Source organism: Panthera leo, chromosome A2 (assembly GCF_018350215.1).
Source record: "Panthera leo isolate Ple1 chromosome A2, P.leo_Ple1_pat1.1, whole genome shotgun sequence".
Classification (NCBI taxonomy): domain Eukaryota; kingdom Metazoa; phylum Chordata; class Mammalia; order Carnivora; family Felidae; genus Panthera; species Panthera leo.
In genome coordinates this window covers 14,089,096-14,100,159 of record NC_056680.1, presented here as the reverse complement: position 1 = coordinate 14,100,159, position 11,064 = coordinate 14,089,096, and the positions used below count along the sequence as shown (strand labels likewise).

General features: G+C 56.3%; 1 protein-coding gene across 3 annotated transcripts in view; it reads right to left on the bottom strand.

Moving 5' to 3' along the window:
• Positions 1–2,982: 2,982 nt before the first annotated feature.
• The window catches only part of SLC25A42 (solute carrier family 25 member 42), a 30,746-nt gene continuing 22,664 nt past the window's right edge, over positions 2,983–11,064 (bottom strand). For all 3 annotated transcript variants that reach the window (XM_042928982.1, XM_042928983.1, XM_042928984.1), the window contains exons 3-8: positions 10,833–10,938; positions 9,059–9,084; positions 8,260–8,426; positions 7,759–7,875; positions 6,993–7,144; positions 2,983–5,224 (exon numbers count right to left, since the gene is read on the bottom strand). In XM_042928982.1, coding sequence (XP_042784916.1) covers positions 4,917–5,224; positions 6,993–7,144; positions 7,759–7,875; positions 8,260–8,426; positions 9,059–9,084; positions 10,833–10,938 — 876 coding nt within the window. In that variant the 3' untranslated portion in view covers positions 2,983–4,916. The remainder of the gene's footprint in view (positions 5,225–6,992; positions 7,145–7,758; positions 7,876–8,259; positions 8,427–9,058; positions 9,085–10,832; positions 10,939–11,064) is intronic.

The window sequence follows — 11,064 nt, the reverse complement described above, 5'->3', positions numbered from 1 at the left end:
GCTGCTTTCCCCCGTCAGAATAGTGAGGATCTGCAAGGCTGGTGACTGGCCTTGGTGAGGATAGGCGCTGAATGACATCCTCCCCAAATTCACAGAAGCCCTAACCTCTAGGACCTCAGAGTGGGGCCGGATTTGGATACCAGGGCTTTAAAGAGATGATTACGTTTGGGGCGCCTGGGTGGCTCGGTCGGTTGGGCGGCCGACTTCGGCTCAGGTCACGATCTCGCGGTCGGTGAGTTCGAGCCCCGCGTCGGGCTCTGGGCTGACAGCTCGGAGCCTGGAGCCTGTTTCAGATTCTGTGTCTCCTTCTCGCTGCCCCTCCCCTGTTCATGCTCTGTCTCTCTCCGTCTCAAAAATAAATAAAACGTTAAAAAAAAAAATTAAAAAAAATAAAAAAATAAAGAGATGATTATGTTAAAACGAGGCCATGAAGGTGGGTCCTGAGAAGAGGAAGTTTGCTTTTTTTCTTTTTTCCATTACAACGAAATTTAGATACAGAAAAGCACAGAGGGAAGACGATAGGAAGACAGCCGGCAGCCAAGAAAAGGCCTGGACACATCCTTCCCTCATGACCTCGGAAGGAATCAAACCCGCTGACACGTTGATTTTGGACTTCTGGTCTCCAGAACTGTAAGAGAATACATTTGGGTTTTTAAGCCCCCCGGTCTGGGGTACTTTGTTAAGGCGGCCCCAGGAAACTCAAGACAGTGAGGGTATGTGATATAAATGGCTATCATCTCCTTGCAGGAGTATCTGGCATTTCTGTTCATCTCTGGATAGATTTCCCCAAAAGATGACCCTGTCACGAGGACTCAGGGCCCATGGTTTACCTGGGAGGTCACCCCAGGGAGACTCCCTGGGGATGGAGAAATGCAACAGGGAGGGAGGAGCCCTGTGGGGGTGCCAATGAACAGGTGACTAAGCGGGCAACCCCGGGCTTGGTCCTGCTGGGGACCTGGGGGGACAGTTAGATCTGACCCGAGTGAACCCACCCCAGTGGTGAAGGACTGTCCACAATCATTGGCCAAGGGCTGCTCCTGGGGTGTTGAGTCATGCTCCTACGGGGAAGCCCCCAGACTGGGTTGCAGCGGCTTACAGCCAAAAGCAGTTGCTGGCAGCCGTGACTGCTGGACTTAGGAATGGGCACTGGCAGCATCAGTTAACATATCCCTTGATCCCTACCTAGCAATTTCGTTCCTGGAAACCCATAGACACACTAGTGCATGAACACAAAGAGGCACATAACAGACTTGCTTCAGAGAGTGCCAAGAAGCTCAACGCTGTCTTCAATAAACAGGATAACGTGACTCATTTTGCCAGAAGTTGAGAGGCAGTTGAGAGCTTCAGGCAAGGCTGGATCCAGCAGCCCAGACAATGTCACAAATACGCCAACCCCTCTGTTCATCTCTGCTCCATTTTCTGCAGTGTCAGTTTCACCCTGGGATTGCTTTCTACCTTGTGATCACAGGATAGTCCCAACAACTGCCTGGGCTGGTGTTTCTTCCCACAGGGCCAGTGGGAGAGACAAAGGGTGCTTCCAGAAGTTCTATCTGGAAGTGGTTAGTAAATATCTTCTCTGCTGTCATGGGTGCAGATGGAGTCACGTGCCCACCTCTATATTTTAGGGGATGCCACAGTGGTTGGGGGAAAGTGGAGAGTTGACCCAGACCCTCCCAGGTTTAGGGGCTGGTACAAGAGGTGGGACTGACCGGAAATCAGTAGGACGTGAGAGGCAAGCTCAGCAGTCCCCAGGAGCCACTACCTCGTTGTCACGGCAACAGATCACGAACAACCTCAATGACCATCAATAAGGGATGTCGTCACAGGCCACCACCCCAGGGAAACGCCAACCTGTGGCTAAACTGAGACAAACAGTACACGGTAGAGACCAACGTGCAAGAAATATGGTGGATTGAAAGCAGCTCGCAGAGCAGTTCAGGGTCAGCAAGGTAGAATGTACTCGAATCACACCCCCACACGAGTGCGCACATCCAGTCGCCCCTCCTCCCCTGGCGTGTGGAGGCTGCCACTCCCCACCTCTGCTCAGGTGAGCCCTACAAGTTGGTCCAGGTAATGGGCTGCAGTCTCAATGGCCACTGAGACCTCTGGTGGCCTCCTCATCCTCGTGCCCCTGCTGACAGCCACACTCGCTCCTAAAGCCTCGAGCGGCCAGGGAGCAGAGTCCCCAGCACATGGCAGACAGGCAGGGCATGGGAGAGAAACCACAGGACTTTGCGGCCATGCTGGCTGCAGCAGGATGCAACCCATCCTGACTGATGATGTGGCTCGCCATGCGTGTCCTCAAAAGAGACGAGTGTTGGGGCGCCTGGGTGGCTCAGTCGGTTAAGCGTCCGACTTTGGCTCAGGTCAGGATCTCACGGTTCGTGAGATCGAGCCCCACGTTGGGCTCTGTGCTGACAGCTCGGAGCCTGGAGCCTGCTTCGGATTGTGTCTCCCTCTCTCTCTGCCCCTCCCCTGCTCACGCTGTCTCTCTCTGTCTCTCAAAAATAAATAAATGTAAAAACAAACAAACAACAACAACAAAAGGGACGAGTGTTTATGCACAGGATGGCTCCGGAAGGACACATGAGAAACTGGTAACAGAAGACACCCTGGCGGAGGGAATGGGCAGGCCGACCTACTTCTCACCGTAACTCTTTTACAGTCTGAGTTTTCTAGAAGACCATGCTAGGTATTAATAATTGAAACAATTATTACATTAGAAAGGTTTATTCAAGGGATGCTTGGCTGGCTCAGTTGGTAGAGCTGGTAATGTCCTCCCCAAATGTCAGGGTCCTGAGTTCAAGCCCCACGTTGGGCATGGAGCCTACTTAAAAAAAAAAGGGTGGGTGGGGGTTATTCAAGAATATATTTAAAAATCTGTCAAAATAACCTCAACCCTGTTTTTGGTTTGAAAGGGAGGGAGGGTTGGGGGTTAGAGCCGAAGAGAAGAGACATGGGCAGAAAAAAAAGTCATTTTAATTTTTATTAAATATACTCTCTTGGCACAAATCTTTTAAAATATATAAACATTATATATAAACAAAGTGTCTTCATGGCATCAAAATGTAACTCCAGATCAAGATGGACACCGGTGGGAGGGGTGTGACCACGGAGGGCACCAGCCCAGCTGTGTGTGTGGCTGGGGCCCACTCGACTGGGAGCCACCTTGGGGAGGCGCGGTGGGGCTGGCGGGACCTGGGGGCCCCTCCCCTCTGCCACCCGGCCTGAGGCTCAGAGAGCCATTCGTTTGGTCTCACCTGCCTGCGGTGGACCCCCCAGCCCCTGCTGCTTTCTCCTGCCTGGTGGCCCTTGGGTCCCCAGCCCGTCTCCCTGTGAGGGGTCCCTGCCTCTCCTGCCGAGCCTGGGCGCTGGGCAGGGCGAGGACAGGAGGAGCGAAGTCCACCCAACAAAACAGCCTTGAGACCCTGGGGATGAGAGCCAGGCTGGCCGGCAGACACATGCAAGGAAGGACAGAGAGAGGGGTCTTCATACCTGCAGGGGTCCCAGGCAAGGACACCAACGGGACAGAACAAAGGGGAGAAATGAAGGTCACGACTGGAAATGTGCATGGGGCAAACACGCCCTCTTAGACCCTTTCACACATCGTGGCTGAGGAGCTCTCTGTGAAAACCGACCCTCTGGTCACCTCTGCCTGGAACCAGATCACACGGGTCGGGGTTTACTGTGACTAGACCCAGGGTCAGCCAGATTGAAGAACAAAACCAAAAGAAATCAAGAAACTCCCAAAGTCATTCTGAAATGTGACACCGAGCAGACCCTAGGGGACTTCTCCATGAGACCAGCTCCCTGGAGGTGCCCTGGGGTTCCCCAGTTTCTCCGAGAATCCCCCCCCTGGGCTACACACGGTCTCAGGGGCCCCCATTTTGGGAAGATCAAGGCTGCAAGTTGCCTCCATGCACTCTATTCATGGAAATCCGACAACCCTGTGGGTCTTAAACTGCCCTGTGTCTTGGCCAAGTGCCTGCTCAGGTGGGGAGCCAGGGACATGCCAGATGCCACACATCCCCACAGGAGCCGCTGTGCCTAGGGGCAGAGGGCTAGGGCCTAAGGCCAGGCCTCTACTGGTGCGGCCTGTGGGATAGCGATAGGGGTGGGAGCTTCCAGGCCCACACAAGGTGACCTGGGTGCCCAGTTTCCAGCAGGTGCCCTCCAGCTAGGACTCAGACCCAAACCCGTGGCAATTCCTCAAACCCTGCTGTGTGGAAGAGATGTGACCCTCCTGGAAACATTACAAACTAGCCACTCCTGGTGCCCTACTATGGCCACGGAGTCCAGGATCCAAATAATCCTCTTGGGAGAAGGCTGCTCCAAAGCAGGAGGCTCTGGTGACAGAGGAGTCATGTCACCTGGGAAGTAATGGCAAAGGTGGGACAGGTGGGGCAGGGCAGGGCAAGAGGCTGTATTTGTAGCCCCAGCTGAGCAGAAGTCTGGCCCCACCTCACCAGGGCCTGGACAGGCTTCTCCGAACACTCTGGGACTCCGCTCTGTGGGCTCAGGGGCAGGTGGAGTCTGGCTCTGAGCCCAGTGGGCATGGGGTCACTAGAACCAGGAGCATGTCCAAGGTCACAGGGTGCCAGGAGGCAGTGCTGGTCACTCCCGGCTCAGGGCATTTAGGGCGACGCCTCCAGGAGACAGTGCCAGCCCCAGGGAGGAGGGATGGGGAGAGGGTGGTAGCCCCCGCCCACCAGCCTCAACATTGCACTTCAAGGGCTGCCGGCTGGTGGGACCGAGGCCAGGTCCCCCAGCTTATTCTACAAGGTGCTCCCGACGTGGCTCCCAGAGTGGAACCGTGCGCACCCTCACTCCACGGGCTCAGAAACGAAAGGGGTCAATGGTCCGCTGCATGTGGAAGCTCGGCTCCCCGTCTCGAGAGCAGCCGGCCCGCGGGCTCCCTAGCTCTGCAGGTGCCGTAGCAGGATCTGCATGAGGTCGAAGGTGGTGAAGCTGATGCCCACGGCGATGGGGCCCTTGAGCCAGTTCATGCTCAGGCCCTTGTAGAGGCCACGCACGGCGCCCTCCTCCCGCACGATGGCACGCAGCGTGTGCGCGATGGATGCGTGCGGGTGACCCGTGACCCCGGCTGTCTGCATGCGCCGCCGCACCACGTCCAGGGGGTACGAGGCTGACTGCCCGATGAGGCCAGCGCAGGCCCCGAATATCATGCGCTCAAAGGGGTAGGGCTGTGGGCGGCCGCTGTACTCTGTGGACGAGGGACAGAGGGGCTGTGTGAGGGCGTCACAAGGGGGCACACGGCCCGGTCCGTGGTGGGTGCACCCCCACAGCCGGCACTCACACAGGCCCATGCTCTGTCCCTGCCGTGGCTCAGGACTCCCCTGGCTCCGTTGGGCCTTCCCACCCTGGCCTCCTCACCTCCCGACCATTCCTTTTAATCAAATTTGAGAAGAAAAGTTTCTAAAAAGGCAGAAACTCACAAATAATCCCTTTAACCAAGTCCTACGACCCAGAATGAACTCCCATCTGATCACTCTTGTTTTCCCATCAAGCAAAGAAGGAAAGTGATAGGGGCGACCGCGACCCTCTCCACCACCCAGCCCGCTCCGTGGGTACCCTCCACAGGGCTGCAGGGATGCGGTGAGGTGAGCAGCTGGGTGGACGGGACATGTGGGACACAGGAAGGGGCAGCAGCCAAACAAGAGGGGTTCTTTAAAACTGTGTGGTTGTAGGGGTGCCTTGTGGCTCAGTTGGTTAAGCATCCGACTTCGACTCAGGTCATGATCTCATGGCCCGTGAGTTCGAGCCCCGCGTCGGGCTCTGTGCTGACAGTTCAGAGCCTGGAACCTGCTTCAGATTCTATGTCTTCCTCTCTCTCTACCCCTCCCCCACTCACACTCTGTCTCTCTCTCTCAAAACTAAACAAACATTAAAAAAAAAAAAAAAAATTAAGGGGCGCCTGGGCGGCTCAGTCGGTTAAGCGTCCGCCTTCAGCTCAGGTCATGATCTCACGGTCCGTGAGTTCGAGCCCCTTCTTGAACTCCTTCCCTCTCTGCCCCTCCCCCACTCACGCTCTGTCTCTATCAAAAAATGAATAAACGTTAAAAAAACCAAAACAAAACAAAAACGGTGTGGTTGTAAAGGTAAACTAGGAATTACAAACAGTGGGACACCGCTATTCACTTAGCACGCTGGCCGGACAGGAAGGAATCCGCTGGCACCCATTTGGGTGAGTGCATGGAGACAGGGCTGGGGGGCAAGCGGAGTACGTCCCCAAACTGGGGGCTCACACCCTGGGTGTCTGATCACTGAAAACCTGGGAACACCCAGCAGCCCCCGGCAGGGGAGGCCGACTACACTGCTAAAAGGCACGGCAGAGCCTCAGATCCGGCAGGATGGACTCAGAGCTGGGGCCCAGCTGCACTCGTTGCAGGTGTAGGTAACTCAACTGTGGTCACTGTTTACAACATTACAAGGTATTGCTCCTGCTACACATAGAAATGCGTGTGGAAGCATCAGCAGCCAGCGTGAGGGACGCAGTTCTTGTAAAGAGACCTCAGGGGGGAGCGGGGCTGGGGGTGGGGAACACAGGACCTCAGCTTCACCTGGAACATTTTCTTTAACAGAAAACATCTTGGAGCAATGTCACCACCTGTTTGCACCGGGTGGGGGCGGGTAGCAGGTATGGGTGGTGGCATATCGTTCTCTGTTTTTCTGCACTTTTTGAATTTCTCAAAATTACCTAAACACGAGAGGGCACTCCCTCTGCCGTCTAGACCGTACCCGGGATGCTCTGTGCACAAGTGGCTGCCACTGCTCCACTGACACTCTGGATTTCACAAAGCTGGTCTCAAAATGCGGCACGAAAGGCTGGGAGTCTAGTAGCCTCAGTGGTGGCTTGATATGGGTCTTGTTCTGACTCGGACCTTGACCGGGCCCGGTGGGGGGGATCTTAGGGTCCCGCCTCGGAGTGTGTGTGACCCTGGGAGGTGCTGCCCCGGCTTCCGTCTCCTTACCTCTGTGCAGGCTCTTGAGCGTCTCATAGGTGAAGAAACTCAGGCCGGCGTAGGGAATGACCCCCAGCACGGTGGGCGTGAACCCGTGGTAGAGGGTCTTCAGGCCCTCTTCTCGGGAGATGCGGATGAAGACGTGAAAGATGTTGCTGTACCTGCAGGACAGGGTGACAGCGTGCGTGGGCTATGGGCACGCAGAGGGGCCGCTGGCCTTGACTAATTCTCTGCTCCTCCCGAAGACGGGCGGGCCAGGGTCTGGATGTTGATGCCTTCCTTCTTTAAGGAACACAACCGCATTGCAAAAGCTTTGGCATTGGAGGGGGAAATGCGTGCCTAAGGCTGTACCCCACCTTCACCTCCCAGGTCACTCTGCTATGCCCAGCCCTTGTCTTTTCACCGTGGGCACTGGTAATGTATCCGTGCCAATCCAAAATGGAGACTTTGGGGGACACTTGGGGGGCTCAGTCAGTTGAGCGTCTGACTTTGGCTCACGGTTCGTGGGTTCAAGCCTCACGTTGGGCTTTGCACTGACAGCTCGAAGCCTGCTTTGGATTCTGTGTGTGTGTCTCTCTCTCTCTCTCAGCCCCTCCCCGACTCGTGCTCTCTCTTCCTCTCTCAAAAATAAACGAACATTAAAAAAAAATAAAAATGAAGACTTTCGGTTTAAGTACAAACGAGAGCCAATACTAGTCTAGTATCGGCTAAGAGAACCAATTACTGCCTGTGTGGAGAGTAGCGGCAGAACAGAACACATGGCCTAGGAACTCACATTTCCTTTGGGGTCACGGCCATCCGTGCTCTGACCAGGTCCAGGGGGTAGGTCAGCGAAGCAGCTGTTGTTCCAGCTAGTGCGCCTGCCAGGAGGCGGGGCCAAGGGGGCAGGGCTCTGAAAGAGGGGGAGGAGACGAGAGAAAATGAGGACCGCCCCCAAGACTTGGGGTGCCCACAGGTCTCAGCCAGGGGGGAGAAGCAAGGAATGGGCGGGGCCTGGCCGCCTTACGGCGGCGGAGCGATGGGTCTCCTGGGCGGACATCATTCTGAGTTCCCACAGCTGCCTTTCCTCGGCATCTGCTTGTATGCAGTCATGAAGTGTTCCTTCCCTGCGGACACTGGGGCGCAGTGGGGATCGGGGGCCCTCCCTGGACTTAGGTTCTGAGGGGAGCGTGGGCAAACGAGAGTTCTGCCGTGGTGAGCGTGCAGAGACAGGAGGACAGGGTTGGTGGTGCAGGGTTGAGAGGGGTTTTGGGGGCGGCGGGGGGAGGCCACTCACTCTCCGCGGAAGCCATAGTAGTGGCCCAGGATGCGCTTGTACTCCTCATGGGCGCTGAACTGGATGGCGGCGTAGGGCACCACGCGCACCATGGTGGCCGAGTTCCCGCGCCACAGGCTGAGGAAGCCCTCGTTGAGGTAGGTGAAATAGAGGAGCCGGAAGGCCTCCTGGAGAGGGGGGCAAGGTCAACACCCTCGCCTGCCCTGTGCTCCATCCATGGAGAACACCCTGTTTTGTCCAGCACTGTGACTGGGGCCACATTATCGGACCCACCCCACCTTACCCCCCACATTCTCTGGGCCCCGTGCAGGGACCCCCTCTCTCCCTACTCCTCTGACCCGAGGAATAGTCACGAGCCAGGGGAAACAAGGTTTGCAGATAAGAGCCCCACACAGAGGGTCTGGCCGGTAGTCTAGCTTTCAAAGATGTTCTTTATCTCTTCCTGTATTACAAAGGTGATGCCTGCTCTCTGTTTAAAAATGAATCAAGTGTGAAATTGTGGGTTTAGAACTTCAAGTCTTCTCCCCACCGCCCCAAGGATGAGTGTCTCCTGTCAGTTCCTGGGGTGGGCTGCATCCAGGCAGAGGTCGGGGCACTAGGACAGGCAGCCCTGGGGCTGGTGGGGGAGGCCTCAGGTCACCTGGCAGCCTGGGAACTGGCTTGTTGGGGAGATGAAAGGAAAAAAACACTTTGAAAAGCATCTTCCTTCACCCCTGGCCACATGCCACCACCTCCTGCCAGCTCAGCAGGGCAGACGGTGATGGCCCCAGAGCCAGGAGTCAGTGACCCAGTGGCTCACCTTGGCAGAAAATCTTTTTGAAGACACTGGAAGAAAACAAAAACACAATAGAGACCATTAGATGTGAAGGACAGGACCTCGGTCTGTGGGACCCCACTGCTGGGCTCAGGTCTGAGCATGGGGAGTGAGAACAGCCCCGGAGGATGCTTCCCTGCCAAGGGCTGAGGTGGGGGGCGGGGGGGGGGGGGGCGGCGCTCTGAGCAGGGTCAGTCTCCTCCAGGGAACTTCCTCACTGGCTCAGGGCCCCCTGCCTGTGAACTTTTCCCCAGGGAAGGGAGCTGCCGCCTCACTCCCCAGAAAAGCGAGGGTCTCTGCAGGGGCTTCTGCCCCTTGGGGTTGACAGCTCGGCCCACCCAGCTGGACTCCAATTCAACCAAACCCCTTTGGGAAAGGCCTCCCTGCCTCCAGCTGTGCAGAGCAGCCAAGGGGCTTGGTCCTCTCAGAACAAGTCCTGGGAGGTGTCCCCTGCCCAGAGCCGACCCTGTCTTCTCACAGGTGCAGGCGGCCACCCCAGCCGGCCTCCCGACCCTTGATGGCTGCCGCCTCGCTCCCCAATTCCACAGTGTGCTCTGCCCTCGGGCGCCTGCGCCACAAGGGGTCTCGCAGCCTCCCTCTCCTCACTTTCCGAGCGTCTACCGTGTTCCCAGGACACCGTCACGGTCTCATCTGTGCGGACAGGTGTGCACACCTACTGGCCCTCAGAGCTAAACCCAGCTCCCCGCAGGGCACTACGCTCCAGGTAACAGCACGCTCTTTCCCACGTCAGCTCACTCCTTTGGGAGGAGGCTGATATCAGCGTCCTGTTTTGTGGATGAGGAAACTGAGGCACAGGGAGGCTCGGGGACCAGCTCGAGGAGGACCTGGCTTGACTCTGCAGTCCCTTCCTCCCAAACAGTTGAGGGGCAGGGGTCCCCGCTTGTGACTGCCCTGTTGTAGGCACTGGTCACGGTCTATGGGACGGAAAGGCCTCCTCTTCAGGGGACCCTGTGGCTGCTTGACCCCAAGGAGAGGGTGAAGGTTTTTTGAACTGGGCCTCCCCAAAAGGACTGTCCATGTCCTCATGCCGAGTAGAAGTGAATGGGACTTCATTTGGAAACAGGGTCTTTGCAGATGTAATTACATTAGGATGACAGCTTACTGGAGTCGGGTGGGCCCTATATCCAATGACAAGTGTCCTTATGAGAGGAGCGGACACAGACGCAGAGGGCAAAGCAGAGTCTGGGGAGATGAGACCAGAAGCCAAGGATGCCTGGAGTCCCGGGAGCTGGAAGGCTCCTCCCCTAGAGTCCACAAAAGGAACCGACCGGGGATGACACCCTGATTCCAGACCTCTGGCTTCTGGAGGGTGAGCTGAGTCGTATATGGTACTTTGTGATGGCAGCCCTGGGGGGCTAACAGGGTTTCTAAGTGGATTTTTAAGAGGCATTTTTTTAAGTTTGTTTGTTTATTTATTTATTTATTTATTGAGAGAGAGATAGAGAGAGAGAGAGAGAGAGAGAGAATGAGCAGTAGGGACAGGGGGCCAGAGGGAGAGGGGGAGAGAATCCCAAGCAAGCTCTGCACAAGAGCCCGATGCAGGGCTTGATCCCATGAACCGTGAGATCACGACCAGAGCCGAAATCAAGCAGTTGGCTGCTTAACCGACTGAGTCACTGAGGCGCCCCTAAAAAGGCATTTTAAAGCCAGTTTGCAGTGCAGTTTGGGGGGCTGCAGAGGAGGGCAAGCACCTGGAAGCATCTCTATCGTATACGACAGGCGGACAGAGAGCATTTACCTTGGAAGATGATTTTGGTTCGGTCCAGGGGAGCTACCGCCGTTTTGGCCAGAGCACCAGCCAGGGCCCCAGACAGGAGGGAGCTGAGAACTTGCCTGTGGTCGCTCTGCAAGAAAACACATGGACACAGTCTGTCATGAGAGAGAGAGAGAGAGAGAGAGAGAAAGGGGTCTGCTCCGCTGGGGACCTCACCCAGGAGGAACATCTTCCTTCTATTCCTGGTGGAGGGCTG